Genomic DNA, 15,385 nt, shown 5'->3' with positions numbered 1-15,385 from the left:
GGGTGAGAAGGGAAGAAGAGAAAGACAAAAGGATGAAAAGTCAAATGAAAAAGTCAGAGGTCTAAATCCCCGAGTTGGGATCCACTTTATGAAACTATAACAAAATCACATACTTCCTTAGAAGTTGGCAGTGATGTGAGTCAGCTCCTTTTATAGAAGAGCAGATAAGAAAATATACAACTAGTATTTCCTCAAGTAGTATTACATAAGATACTTTAAGGTGGTATGTCATATAGAATAACACCATATTATACTGTCAGAATTTTAATCTTTTGATTAAATACAGAAGAAATTATGTCTCTAATATTATGTCTTTAATATTAAAATTTAAAAAAAAAAGACTATGCCAGCATTTTCTAACTTCCTTCATTAACAGAGAACAAGTCACATGTTAAAAATACACAGGAGCTGACTAGTATTTGATACTTTTTATTATTATTGGTTCAGTTTATTTATTTAAGAGACTATCCTCCATTCTGGCAAGTAATGCTGGTTTCCAATTACAGTAATACTGCTCCTTTTACAAGTATACTTAAGTGAACAACTGACTTGATTTAAATAACAATAATAAATCAATTATATGAGAGTACAAATGGGAATCAGAGCAAAATACCTGAACGTATGTTCTGAGTGACTGAAATCTGAGAGAAAATGAACTACAAAAGGTAAACAACTTCACAGTTTCATGACATAATTAAAAATATAAAGAAAGGTTAGAATACATGATTTAGAAGACGTGACCAGTTAAAATATGACAAGATGTGAACTGTGAGTTTCAAAAGGAAATCAAAAAGGCTTCATCAAACACAATCTTACTTTTGAAATAATATTATTAGCCATTTTTGGTACGTGTGTTGACAGGAAGTAGCAAAAGACAACAAAATTGACACTGTCATCCACTTTTCCTTTCAACAGCACTTCAATTTATAAATCCCTTTCCTAAAATATCTACAGGGATTTAAACCATGCCCCTGAAGACAAAAATATTTAGTAGGAAAACTATCAATAACCAAGACAGAACTGTTGTCAGTTATTTTATTCCCCCTTATATCCTGTAGGGGCTTCCCTGGTGGCTCAGATGGTAAAGAATCTACCTGCAATGCAGGAGACCCGGCTTCAATTCCTGGGTCAGGAAGATCCTCTGGACAAGAGAATGGCAACCCACTCTAGTACCCTTGCCTGGAGAAGTCCATGAACAGAGGAGCTTCATCAGCTATAGTCCGTAGGGTCACAAAGAGTTGGCCACAACTAAGCAACTAACACACACACTATATCCTGTATCTCTCACACTCCTTTCCATACTAATTCTTCTTTGAGTCTACTAAGTTACTTTAGCTGGTTGAATTAGGATATAAAAGTGACCAAAGTGTGAACTATTTCTATTTCAAATTCACTTAAACTAAGTCAACAAGAGAAAAAAATTAACTTTAACTAAAAAGTTGACATATAAAATATCCGAGTCCTAAACAAAGAAATATGCTTCCCTACTTCTATTTCAATCAGTTTATGTATAATAATTAAGAGAATGTATAGTATATAGGAGTTGGGCTGATTCACAAATGATTTTTACTAGGCAAGAGGACCTTAAAAAAAAAAAAAAAAAAAAAGGACCAAGAATTTTAATCTTAAGCAAGAGAAAAGACCTTCAGCTTGGCTGCAACATAAGCAGAAGCCCTCTGATCTGTCCTTTTTAAATATAAAGCAGCAGCTCTCCCACTCCCAAAACTGGGCACACCTACATTTGGTTCCCTCAGAGACATGAGCCCTTAGCTCTCAACACACAAGAGCTGCTGCACTTCCTCCTGCACCCACTTTAATGGCTGCTCTACTGGCTCAGAGTTCCACTCCCAAATGTAGCATTTCCATTCTAATGCTTTTGAATATTTTTAATTTCCTGAGAAAATCTCTAGCTCCACTAAACCATCTGTTAAGGCTGTTTATCTTGAAGGTTAATAGTTTTTATTAGCATTCTGGGGCTTCCCTGGTAGCTCAGACTGTAAAAAATCTGCCTGCAATGCAGGAGACCTGGGTTCAATACCTGGGTTGGGAACATCCCCTGGAGGAGGAAACAGCTACTCACTCCAGTATTCTTGCCTAGAGAATTCCATGGACAGAGGAACCTGGCAGGCTAGAGTCCATGGGATTGCAAAGAGTCAGACATGACTGAGCGACTTTCACTCACTCACTGGTTACAAAACTGCACAAATGTTCACTGACTGTACTAACCCTGTATTTACCATGAAGTCCATTATTTTTTGTGTTCAGTTTTGCAGAATGTAAAGTTTTGTTTTTTTTTCCCTGTTATAGCAGAAACACTTGATATTTACCTGTAATTCTATCAGAACCACAAAGTTATATAACCAGCTATAAAATAAACCAGCTTGTAACATCTAGGCCTTACCTGGTCTCTGGCTCACTGGTGGACTCCCATCAATTCCCGAGAGTATAATGGGAACAGAGCTCAGAGATGAAGTTGGTGTGGTCACCATGGAAGAAGATGCAGCTGTGGTCACCACGACTATGGAGGTGGAGGCAGTGGAAGCAACAGGAAGAGTTATGGTTGGAGGAGATGCTACCAAAGACTTAGGAAAAGCAACTGAAGCCACAGGGGTAGTTATCCCAGTCGTTTTGATAAGGTTCAAAGTGGCTGTAGACTGGGTAGGTGTTACAAGGGTGCTGGTATTAGTTTCAGAGACCTCAACAACCCCTGCAGTGGTGGCACCAGAAGAATAAGTAGTTTCTTTAGTTCCCACGTCAGATAGAGCAGTCGTAGGTGTCACAGCAGGAACATTTTCTAAAAACACTTGAGGGGTGGTAGTAGTGACAGCAGCAGTCACAGAGCTGCACACCTGAACTGGCTCAGAAGAAACCACAGGTGTGACGACCATTACTGGAGAAGGTCTGATACTGAACTTCTGTGGCCCTGTTAGGGGTTGGGGTGTGCTAACTCCAGGGATCTTCTGCTGCAGGGCTCCAACTTTACTCATCACAAACTGTGTGAACACACCACCAGGAGAGGGTCGAGCCGCTGCAAATAAAAATTTGCAGGTCAAAAATCTTCAGTTCTCATATTTCATCCTTGTAGTGATTGTGTTTATCAACATTTATTGTGCACCACTGGGTCAATTTCTTACAGGTATGTACCTGTAATTTCCACTCACAGAAGTCAAACATACCTGTCCACCCAAACCTAACTTTCAAAGTTCTAACAACTAAAGGGAATAAAACTGGATGTTCCTTCTGAAATTCCTTTGGTTATGCAATACAGTCTAACTGCCAGAACACTAAAAAGACTGTATAGCACAGCAGCACACAACTTCAGCATCTAAAACAGAGGAAGAAAGTAAGGAAATTGTATTCCTAATTCTAATTTTAAAATCTGTTTGCACCACTTCCTTCTGTCACAGCACCTCTACCTCTTTATTGCTGTCCTTTTACAAAACAGTAAAGTTTTGCATTTTAGAAATATGCAAAAAGACATTTCAGAAGAGGCCAGGATAAGACGATCCTTTTTTTTTTTTTTTTAAGATCACCAGTTAAAGCTACCTTTTTAACAAGAGGTAGAAAGAGTTCTTTTTAAGGCAATGCCTATACTCCATCTTCACACAACTCCAGCATTTAGCCAGAGATTTCAATTTCCTATTAAGAGGAATAAAAACACAGCAAATGACATTTTTATTTAACATTTCTAAACAGATGTGAAAAAACAAAAAGAGGAATCCAATAAAATCAACTGTATATACTGTCAATTCTAAAACACAAATGATTTAAGGAGGCAATTTATTACAGACTCTAACACTAAGATGTTAAATAAATTAGGTTTTTACTCACAGAATAGGGATAAATATAATAAATCAATGTTCCCAGAATTACGTTTTACAAGAGCCTTCTACTCTAAGTCTATACTAACATAATGCATTTTGATTTTGCTAGCTCCTTGGTTTCATAAATTCAGGGAACATACATACGATTGGTTACCAAAAACACCAGTCCTCATAGGAGAAATAGTAAATTAGGGAAAGTACTCAGGAATATGTATTCCCTTCTGCAAAACAAAATTAAAAAGCTAAGTCTTTTCTATGTTAACAAAACCAGTCTAAACGTCTGGGAAATAACTATAAAACTAACTATAACTCAATTTATTTAGTACTGTAGGTCATCAGAAGAGTTACTAAAAAAATATTTAAATTCAGGCAAGATAAACATCAAGAAAAAAAAGTACCAACTTCTATATTTCTCTAAGTTTTACAACCTCCATATCTGTATCCACTGGCCCAGCACCAAGTCACAACCCTTCCCAAAACATATAAACAGTCCAACTTACCAATTGGTCTTTTTGCCGGGACAAACGCCTTCAGATTCTTCCCAGGGCGATTTGTTGTAGTGCCAGAAGATGATGCCGTTTTGGAATTGGATGTTGAAGGCAACAGGGTGCGTGGTTTCCTGGATGCAGCCACCTTGGCATTGGATGCTACCTTGGAGATGACAGTACTGAGGGTTGAGAGGTCCAGGACTGAGGGTCGCAACCTGCCTGTGATATAAGCAGCTAGCCTATTGGCTGGATGCAATGCCCCCATCTGTCCCAATAGCAACTTAGCCTGCGGGTAACTCTTACCATTAACCTGAAACAAGTGGCAAAGAGAAATTCTGTAAAGATAAAATTCTCTTGCTAACTCATCTCCCTTGACAAGGGTTTCATTTTTACAAGGTTTTAAAAGTCTAATTTTTCAGATTTAAAGGGAAAAAGAAATGGACTTTTCCCATTTGGTATAATCTGAGTATTTAGGAGATGAAAAAAAAATGCTGCCATCTGATATTCTCAACTAATCTCATCTCCTTCATTTTGGAAGTTTAAAAACAGAAACTTATCATACCTGCATTCTAGATTTGTGGAAGATACAGTCAAATCTAAGGAATCATCCAATTGTTTTACTTGTCAATAAGCAATTATGGTTGAGCTATTAATAATCATCAGCATAAAAATGAGTAACTGTGTTCCACAGAATCTCTCTGATGAGACCAGAGGCATAATGAAGCTTTCTCACAAGGGTCCTTAATATTTGAAAAATACATGGAAGTCTGCTTTAACTTATGAGAAAGTCACTGTTACAAATACCTAAGCCACAAAGTCACCTTAGTTTTCAGTTTTCAAAAAATTCAGTTTTGAAGACAACTATCTTCATCTTTTGCACAAAACCTGGACTCAAAATAAATGCTAGTTGAAATTCATTGTAATTTTTTTTAAGTTGCCACTAAATTGTCAGAAGAAAGTGAATCAATGAATGAGGTAAAGATTCTTCTCTATTGCCTGAGTTGACAGACTGCCCATCTTACACAGGAGAATCATTTTAAAAAGAAAGAAAACAAAACTTCCCAAGTTTCTTACTTAAGTTCTCTATGTCTTATTGCTAAATGACTACAGAAGAAATCTTTTTCCGTCTCTCTTTTCCATCATTTAAAGGGGTGAGGAAGTGGAGTAAGGCAGAGAAAATCCTACTCTCTAAATTAATAGAGAACTGGTCAGGAGAAGAGCTACACCAAGCTACTCCCTCTTCTAAGACACAAAAATTATTCTGTTACTTAGATAAAACTGTTATTTCCAGACAGATCAGGTATATATTTGCCCCGAGTTTGATCCAAAGAATATGATCTTTCCATCCTAGAGTAAACTTTCCTGCACAGTTTTCCAGGCTCTGTGGAGTCTGGATCAGATACTCCTGTCTTCTCCTTTGGGACTTGCTCTGAAGACTACTCGGCAGCTTTCCCAAAGCATACCTTACAGTGGCCTGACTGCTATGCAGGTTCGTATTTTATGGGGGCATTCTGAGTCCTAGACAGGAGAACACAAAATTTCTATGACTATTTGAAGGGGGCCTAGTTTCACTAAAATATCAGTTAAGTTGCTATTCTCAAAGCATCAATCAGTAAATTAAACAAGGAGAAAACACTCTCATCATTAAGAGTTTAAGAAATATCAACAGAAGCAGTTACATGGTAACTGCAATAGAAAGTTTTTAATTAAGTAGATCAGTTATAATGGTGGCACAGTCCTTAACCCAGAGAAGCAGCTGAGCTAGTGAAGTCAAGTAACCTTAGCAGTAATGTCAGACAGGACCCCACATTTGGTACTCTGATATAAAAGTGCATTTAATGTCACTGAACAAAAGGAGAAACTCTTTTGGACCTATGACTACATTTTACCTCAGAACTTTCCTTCAAAAAGATTTTCTACATGCCAGTGTAATTTTACTAATATATCTGTCTGAAGTACTACGTAGCAAGGATATAGATATTTGCCCTATAACAATGATTAGACTGGCAAGAACTCTATGAATCAAATAAAGATAAAATATGTAAACTGTGGCTCAATTTTTTAAAAATTTATGTATTTGAATAACATCTTCCTAAATTTAAATTTTCTCCCAAGTTTTCAAACATATATTGCTTATCTTAAGAATTAACTTCACTTCATTTTATTTTAAAAGTTATCTGCTAATAATAATCCCAAGAACTAGACTGAATCCCTTACTATTCTTGCTTGACTGTCAAAATATCACTATAGCCTAGGTGAAACAGCTTAAAGGCAACTTTCTAGAAAGACTAAAAAGAAAACTATAAGCTCATACAGGGCTCTACCTTTCTGTTTGTAAAATGTGCCAAAAATTCACCCTGGGTATACATCTAACCTAGGCCTATTACAAAAAGAGATGACGATTTTGTCACCCAGTTCCCAAGGAATGCAAAGATAAATAATGTAAAGCCCACAAAGGGCTGTGAAAAATCAAGGTGGTACCTAAGTATAAAAAGGTGCTACATCCAGATTAAAGATAATTCTCACCTGGATAAGCCCAGATGTGCTTGAACTGGGTTTACGTTTATAGGCCACAAGCTTCCCTGCAGGAGAAAGCCCTGCATAAAAGGGCAGACCTTTGCCTCCATGTAATCTCTCCCTCACTGAATCCAGGGCATCTGTCTGCACGGGAGAGACATCATCCATTTTCCCAGGGGATAATGGACCGTCAGGAGTCTCTGATCCAGATTTCTCAGCCATATCATCTTGATCTTGACATGATGGCATAGAGATTTTCACACGAGAAGAATAAACAGGAGGATTCTTTTCACCCCGGCTCTTTCGCTGAGAAGCCAACTCAATGATGAAGCTGCCCACCTTAAGTGACTGTGGCATGTTGTTATTGATGTGCTGGGATAAGATGCTCAAAATCTTGTTCCGATCCTCCTCCCAGTTGCAGTCTGAGATGATCTCGATCAGTTTGGTGGGACCACCAGGTGACCTCTGATGCACATAGGAGGTAGAAGCTGATTCCCCTTCATTGCAGGAAGACTTCCAGCTCTTTTCTGGTAAGGAATTGAAAGATATTTCTGCATTATAGCATTTTGTTCTGAACTTTGAAAGATTTTCATTTTTCCTGAGTTCTCAGAAAAGTGCCAGGAGCATAGATATTCAACAGTTGCCCAGTATCCCATTCCCATGGACTTTCAGTGGTAAAATGACACTCACAATTTGGGAGTTTTCCATGAAAAAAAGAAAGATTCCAGAAAATCAGACTATAATAGTCTTCACTATTCTACTCATTGGGCCCTCTTAATAAAAGTGAATCCCTCTTGAGATTGCTCTAAAAAGCCATTAACTATTACATAAGAAGGTACTATCTTGCAAACAAAGTATATAACCAGGGTTAGGCTTATATAGTATAGTGTACTTGCTATCCATATAAGCAAAGCAAAGACACTTGCAAGATGCTTTGTAATATGTGAGAGGTAGAGTCAACCCTAAAGAACAGCAAGAAAGATGATGTTTTTGTTGGGGAAAAAAACCCTTGCACTCTACCTCTAGTTTCCACTGCAAATATTTCAGAACTACTTCTGTGCCTCTGGATATGATTGTTCCACTTCTACATTTGATGCAAGACCATGCACACCTCAAGTATGTTTACATTCATGGCAACACATTAACTAAATATACATTTCACTAGCTAGATTTCTATAGCAGGATCTCCCAACCAATGTACTACAGTTATCAATACATCAGGACAGCGATCCCCTCAGCCTTCAGGGTGATCATGCTAACAGGCACCCTCTCCACTTGCCTCAATGTGCTAGCAACATTATCACTTTTGTATGTGTATCATGCCATAAAAAAAGTTTAGGAGACACTGCTGCTTAAATGTCTGATGTCTTAAGAAGCAAAATCAAAAACAAACAGTTAATTCCCTAGACACTACCTTCATCATACTAATTCTAGCAGTAACATTTACTAGATAAATCAGTGATACTCCTTCCTTTCTCCCTCTGTATTCTCCAACTGCAGCAACTATTGAAAATCTCAGGTAAAATTTCTGTAACTAATGATGTCAATATTGCTGAGGTTTGTAAAGGAGTTTAAAAAAAATCACCGACCTCATCCTGTTTCTTACAACACACCATACCACGAATACCAACAAATTGTACTTCTTAGAACAGGAGTGTTAAACACAGCAAAAAACTGGGAAAAAAACTTACCTGTAGTCTCTATTTTTACCAAAACTAGAAACAAGGTAGGTAGACATGCTCTGGATTGGTAGCTTTGGTTCCCCTTCATTATTAGTACAGTCCATACCTATATATTAATAATCACGATCAAATGATAAGTCATAGTTTTCATTCTGACCTTGTGATTTATCAGAATCATCCTCCAGGTCACAAGTGAGTGGTTTCAAAGGCTGCTGTTCAGAAGCTGGCTCCTGACAAAGAGAACAACACAAATACTTCAATTGAATACATATTTAGTATCAAGAGAGTAGGACATATGAATTAAATCTCTCAAGGAAGCCTAAAATAATAGAAAAATTAAAGTACTCAAAGAACATCTTGACATCCACAGGCATAGTTGCATTACCATCACACTATACAACCATAAAAACAAGTAGTCTTGCTGTTTAACGTCTGTGATAGTGACTGAGTTACCAAGAAAACAATTAACATTGCATTTTATAGTGTAATTCTAATAAAGAAGGAAAAATATTTGATGTTTAATGAAACAAGTTTCAACTATTTAGAAAATTCACCAATGCAGAAAGATTCAAATCCTAATAAACCACATTATTAAAACCAAAAATGTTTAAATTTTCAAAATTACTCCTACTTCAGAAAGAGTAATACTTTTAAAATGACCTTAAGGGAATATGTTCTAGAATAGGTATGCAGAGAAACATAAATTGATATGCACATTATGTAAACCTTCTCTGCCCCTAAAGAATTATTTCATATTATACCAACAGTAATGCAAATTCTAATACTAGCAGCAAGGAACTGGAAGTTAAAAAGAGAAATCTATGCAATAAGGAATTCACCTTTACACTACAGTTCTCAGGACTAGAATGACATGAGCCCTGCTGCTGAAATGATGGGGATGGTGATGGTGATGGTTGTCTCTCTTCCTCTTTTTTTCGTTCATACACTCGAACTCGGGCACAAGTCATCATACTTTCAAAGTACAAGTAGACTGGATCCTTGTCTTCTTCCCGGATCTGTAAGTTTCATACAACAAAACATTCCAAATATTGGGGGGCAAGGTCTCCAGGATTCCAAAAGGAAAAGGATGTAATCTTTGCTTCTATTACAACACTTAAAAATTTTTAATGCAAACTTTAAATAGTACAATTACAGTTTGTATGTGCTGACTCTTGGGGCAGTCAGAAAGGATCTGTTTCTCTTTTAAGAAAATTCAGCACACCAGAGCAGTGGTTCTCAAATTATCTGCAGTGAAGGATAAATTTCTTAATTACCTGTCACACACAGACTGATATTTTTGAAAAGACAGTAAAATAAATTACTAGAAAAACAAAGATCAAGTTTTTCAGTATTAGATTTAATAGATAAAAATTTCTCTACCAACTTGTGGCAAAAGTTTCTAAATATCTCCTTTTTGATAATAACACAGTGTTATTGTGGCACTTAAAATTATCATAAATATATATCTACATGTTTACCTGTTTTTATACTTATTTCATCACAGACTAGTAACAAACAGTTATATATTAGCACTGTATAGAGACCACACTAAATAGCACTGTACTGAACAATCTTTCTTCAATTTAATTAAACAGAAAGACTGAAATAGATTTACTAATAATCAGAACTGCTTAAGCTATTAACACAAGAGAAGCATTAGATCTTCTACCTATTGTCTTCATCTGGTCATGCAACTATTCTTTTAAACCTTAAACTTTATTGTATATAAAGACAATATGCTTTAAAAAGATCACAGTGACTCTTTAAAGTTTCTTCCTAATGCTTTTCTAATAGTGCATACTACATCTCAATCACTCAATATTCTATACTACAGGAGTAAGAGAACCTTTAGAAGACTTTTGCCAAGTCATTTTTTTAAAAGCCAATTTGATATGATCCTCCTAAAGAGAGATTTAGCTATCTTTAAGAATTATAATAATCCTGCACAGGTCCAAGTACAGCTTTTCTTCAATAGTAAATCCTACAGTATACTATATGATCCTCAGTTGGTTGAGTCCACACATGCAGAACCACAGGCACAAAAAACTAACTGTAGCATTACACGCGGACTTTCGACTGCACAAAGGGTCTACACTCCAAACCCTCCCTGTTGTTCAAGGGTCAATTGTACTACTATTCACTCTACTTTTATGACATTTTTAAAATTAGTTTATTTTTTATTGAAGGATATTGCTTTACAGAATTTTGCTGTTTTCTGTCAACTTTTATGACACTTTTTAAATGCCATCAATTAAACTGACTAAATCAGAAAGGGAGATGGCTTGCAGACATACTACCTGAAAGCACCATGATTCACAAAATATAAACCAAAAATCTGGTTGAAACCCATTACCTTTACAAATGATTTTTATAACTTTCAATAAAAGATGTATAACGCCAAGCTTACCACAGGATTGGGTTTGGGAGTATATGCCCTTGCAGGTTTAATTCCAGTGAGTAGTTTGCCCTTCACAGTAGCAGATAAAACTTCTGGCTGAGGCAACAACAATGGTTTCATAGGCTCAATGACAGAAGGCGTTGGGATATACACTGGTTCTGGATCTACTTCACCTTCTACTTTTACCCACAGTGGGTAATGTCGGACAGGCTGTTCAGGTTCTGTTTCACAGATAGCTTAACAAAAGGAAGGGTAAGGCAAAAGTTAACTGAGGCACTGTCAAAATATTCTCCCTCATAAAAAGCATTAAATCATTAAAATAATCCAACAGATAGATACCCCCTAAGAAACCTTTAGTTGGCCCTCATGAACCTTAATTAATTTATCTATTAACCAAGTATTTGTTGAATAGCTATTATAAATCAGACACTGTTTTAGATCCAAGAGTGAAAACAGCTATGACTAAAACAAAGTTCTTGCCTTCAGAGAGTTTATAATCCACAGGAGAAAACAATCTAATAAACATATAGTATCAAGTAATAAGAACAACACAGAAAAATATAGATGGATAAATAAAGGATAAAGAGTTAACAGGAGATGCTATTATAATTAACATGATCAGAAGAGGCTTTCTCTATTATCCTGGAAAGATAATCATTCTATGCTACACTTTTTAATTTTACAAATAACAACAAGTACTTTTTGAACCTCACTATCTGCAGATTCTAAGCACTTACTATGTTTTAATTCATGTAACTATAACAGTAGTCCTTGAGATATTATTATTTCCATTTGGTTCCAAATAGGAAAAGGAGTATGTCGCGGCTGTATATTGTCACCCTGCTTATTTAACTTATATGTAGAGTACATCATGAGAAACATTGGGCTGGAAGAAGCACAAGCTGGAATCAAGACTGCCAGGAAAAATATCAATAACCTCAGATATGCAGATAACACCACCCTTATGGGAGAAAGTGAAGAAGAACTAAAGAGCCTCTTGATGAAAGTCAAAGAGGAGAGTGAAAAGGCTGGCTTAAAACTCAACATTCAGAAAACGAAGATCATGGCATCTGGTCCCATCACTTCATGGCAAATAGATTGGGAAATAGTGCAAACAGTGGCGGACTTTATTTTCTTCAGCTCCAAAATCACTGCAGATGGTGACTGCAGCCATGGAATTAAAAGACTCTTAAAATAAAATAAAATAAAATAAAAGACTCTTGCTCCTTGGAAGAAAAGTTACGACAAACCTAGGCAGCATATCAAAAAGCAGAGACATTACTTTGCCAACAAAGGTCCGTCTAGTCAAAGCTATGGTTTTTCCAGTAGGCATGTACGGATATGAGAGTTGTACTGTGAAGAAAGCTGAGCACTGAAGAATTGATGCTTTTGGACTGTGGTGTTGGAGAAGACTCTTGAGAGTCCCTTGGACTGCAAGGAGATCCAACCAGTCCATCCTAAAAGAAATCAGTTCTGAATATTCATTGGAAGGACTGATGTTGAAGCTGAAACTCCAATCCTTTGGCCACCTGATGGGAAGAACTGACTCATTTGTAAAGACCCTGATGCTGAGAAAGATTGAAGGCAGGAGAAGGGGACGACAGAGGATGAGATGGTTGGATGGCATCACCGACTCAATGGATCTGAGTTTGAGTAAACTCTGGGAGTTGGTGATGGACAGGGAGGCCTGACCAGCTGCAGTCCATGGGGTTGCAAAGAGTCCTACACAACTAAGCAACTGAACTGATACTTTGTAAAAGCTGAGGTTCAGAGAAGTCCAATAATAAGAGGCAGAACCTGGATCAAACCCAATCAATCTGGTTCCACAGCTGTTACTGTTGCCTTCTGATGACAACTTCTATTCAGAAGTCAGCCTGAACTCAGCATAGAAGCAAGAATACATCAACAGGAACGCAAAGAAACCTGACTAAGACGAAATCATACCATCTACAAGTTCTACACAAAGGAAAACACGCACTGATTCTTAACCAAATTAAATGGAGGATTTGGTTAACAGGCTGCTGGCTTCTTTTTCAAAAGCAAATTGTCCATTCCCATCAATAAGACAAGAGAAGCAAACACTGTGTTTTGCATTTCAATGATCAGTGCTCAGAGAGGATAGCTCTAAACCAAAGACCCACAATCTTTGCCTAAAATCACATAAAAGGACCAACTGACACTTAATCTTGCATAACAAAGCAGTATCCAAACTGCTACCTGATCTCATAAGAAGTCCATATGCTCTGAACACTAAGACCCAATTACTGATGAATAATTTTGTCTATAAGTCTCCTAAGTCTAACATCATTCAGAGTATAACTATAAAATACTGAATAAAGGCTTAAAGATTAAAAAAACACAAAGGGGGAAAATACCTGAGCTAGAATGTGATTGAGTTAATTCATTAGCTACTTAGCAGCCTCTGTTATCCAACTTTTATAACTTAGCTTATTTATCACATAATTCACAAAGGCTGTTAAAACCCCAGTATTCATTCAGGTATTCAAATATTTGAACATTCATATGTATCAGACTTTGTAGACACAGTAATGAACAAAACTGATCAAAAAATCTTGCTTTCATGTAGGTTATATTTAAGTTGTAGAGGGAAGAGGGTAAGACAGTCAATAAACAGGGAAAATAATGAAAATATGTTGGATTTTCAAGTGCTTATGAGAAAAAACCAAGCCCAGAGAAGTATTGATAAACTGTTTAGTGAGTATGTATGAGTATATATCTTAAGGGGGATGGTTGCAATTTTTAAAAGGGTAACCAGGGTGCCCTTACAAAAAGGTGGTGTATACAGAGCCTCTATCACTTATTTGGTTAAAGCTTTGTTGTCTAGTTCTATGAATTATTTCACACATTTTAATTTTACTACAAAAATAAAAGGCTTCAGGTCAAGCAATATTGTCTTGCCTCTTTCAATCATCTTTTAAGGACTTTCTAAGCCTCCATAAACTAAGGATTTACTAAGAACCCTTTTCATCGTTTTTTTCTTTTGAAAATAATAGCTCATAACTTCACAATACTTCCAAAGAAAACCTCTTAAAATGTCTAAACATATTAATTCCTCACAGAGAATCAAAAACAACTCTAAATTTTGTGAATAAAACAGAAATTGTGGCTCCAGTAAATAGGAGAGTTCACAAAATCTATTGAATTGAGTTCTGCTGAGGACAGTGTTAAGATTGGAATGACAGTAACTAGGGTAAGCATTAAAAATTAAGACTACCATTGGCAGAGACTACACCTGAAGCCATGAAAATGGACAGACTCCACACAAGACCTAGAACAACAGTCCACTTCCTCACACTTCCTTAACCCCGCTTGACTCCTTTACACAGTCTGGAATCCAAGACTGAACGCTTCTCTTTCCCCCTCACAATACACTTGAGATACTCCTACCTTTCATCCGAAACCCAGATAAAGGAAACTAGCAAAGGCACATTGAGGGGAGAGCCAGAGTAGCATATATTCACAGAAGCCAAGAACAGAAACCTGTTTCAAGAAAAAAGTAATATCCCCTTCTTTCTATTCAAATGCTTTCTAATACACACCATCTTCCCAAGGTTCCGTAGCATTATCATTTTGCCTTCTGAGTTCTCAAAAAGCCTTTTGTTCATGATACTTAAAACATGGCACTTTTGTTACTGTGGCACTTAAAATTACCATAAATATATATCTACATGTTTACCTGTTCATCAAATTGACAGTAACTTCTTACAGACAGACTTAGTTTTAACTGTCTATATCTTAACTCCTCTCACTCCTAGCAGTGCCCAGAGTACTTGCTCCATGAATGAAGTGTTGGGCATGTAAGTCCCAGAAAACTGCTATGCTAACAATCAGCATACTATATTCATCTCCCTCCCATTCTGAAGGCATTTTAAATCTCTTTATTGTGAAATATAATACCCATATGTACAGAAACAATGTATATACAACTTAATAGCAATACATATTAACAAATACACAACCATGTAAACTCTATAAAGATTAAAAAATGAAATATCGCCACAAACCCCAGAAGCCTTTGCGTGCCTTTCTCATAATTCCTTCCTATAAGCAACTCACTTAAATTATTAGCCACCTCTCTGCATTCCTTTTTAACACCAAACATCACCACTAAACATCACAGCTTAATTTTGTCTGCTTTTGAAATTAATTACAGAGATGTGTTCCCTGCCTTGCCTTTTTCCTTCTCACTCAACAATTTTCTAAAATATATCTATATTCTACATGTAAGTCATTTATTTTTACTGTAGTATATATTATTCCACTGATTATTCATACTATTATTTATTCATTCTAATGCTATCAGGTATCTGGGTTTGTTTTCAGGTTTTAGTTACTGTGAGTCATTGTGCCAAAACACTGTTGTAGAATGCAGTTCTGCTGGTTACTTTGGAGTCAACCTACTAGACTAAGGGCATGTGAGTCACCAATCCCAGCAGAAACTGTCAAACTACTTTC

The 15,385-nt window shown here is 36.5% G+C and overlaps 1 protein-coding gene across 10 annotated transcripts in view; it reads right to left on the bottom strand.

The window, feature by feature from the left end:
* MGA (MGA, MAX dimerization protein) overlaps positions 1-15,385 on the bottom strand; it is a 148,464-nt gene that overhangs the window by 20,537 nt on the left and 112,542 nt on the right. For 6 of the 10 annotated variants that reach the window (XM_010847994.1, XM_010847995.1, XM_010847997.1 and 3 more), the window contains 6 exons: positions 10,919-11,145; positions 9,351-9,527; positions 8,669-8,741; positions 6,839-7,356; positions 4,325-4,622; positions 2,402-3,028 (listed from right to left, as the gene is read on the bottom strand). In XM_010847994.1, coding sequence (XP_010846296.1) covers positions 2,402-3,028; positions 4,325-4,622; positions 6,839-7,356; positions 8,669-8,741; positions 9,351-9,527; positions 10,919-11,145 — 1,920 coding nt within the window. The remainder of the gene's footprint in view (positions 1-2,401; positions 3,029-4,324; positions 4,623-6,838; positions 7,357-8,668; positions 8,742-9,350; positions 9,528-10,918; positions 11,146-15,385) is intronic. The other 4 variants (XM_010848001.1, XM_010847998.1, XM_010847999.1 and 1 more) reach the window with 4 other exon arrangements.

This window comes from Bison bison, unplaced genomic scaffold (assembly GCF_000754665.1).
Source record: "Bison bison bison isolate TAMUID 2011002044 unplaced genomic scaffold, Bison_UMD1.0 scf7180017864259, whole genome shotgun sequence".
Lineage (NCBI taxonomy): Eukaryota > Metazoa > Chordata > Mammalia > Artiodactyla > Bovidae > Bison > Bison bison.
This window is presented reverse-complemented; position numbering and strand designations above follow the sequence as displayed.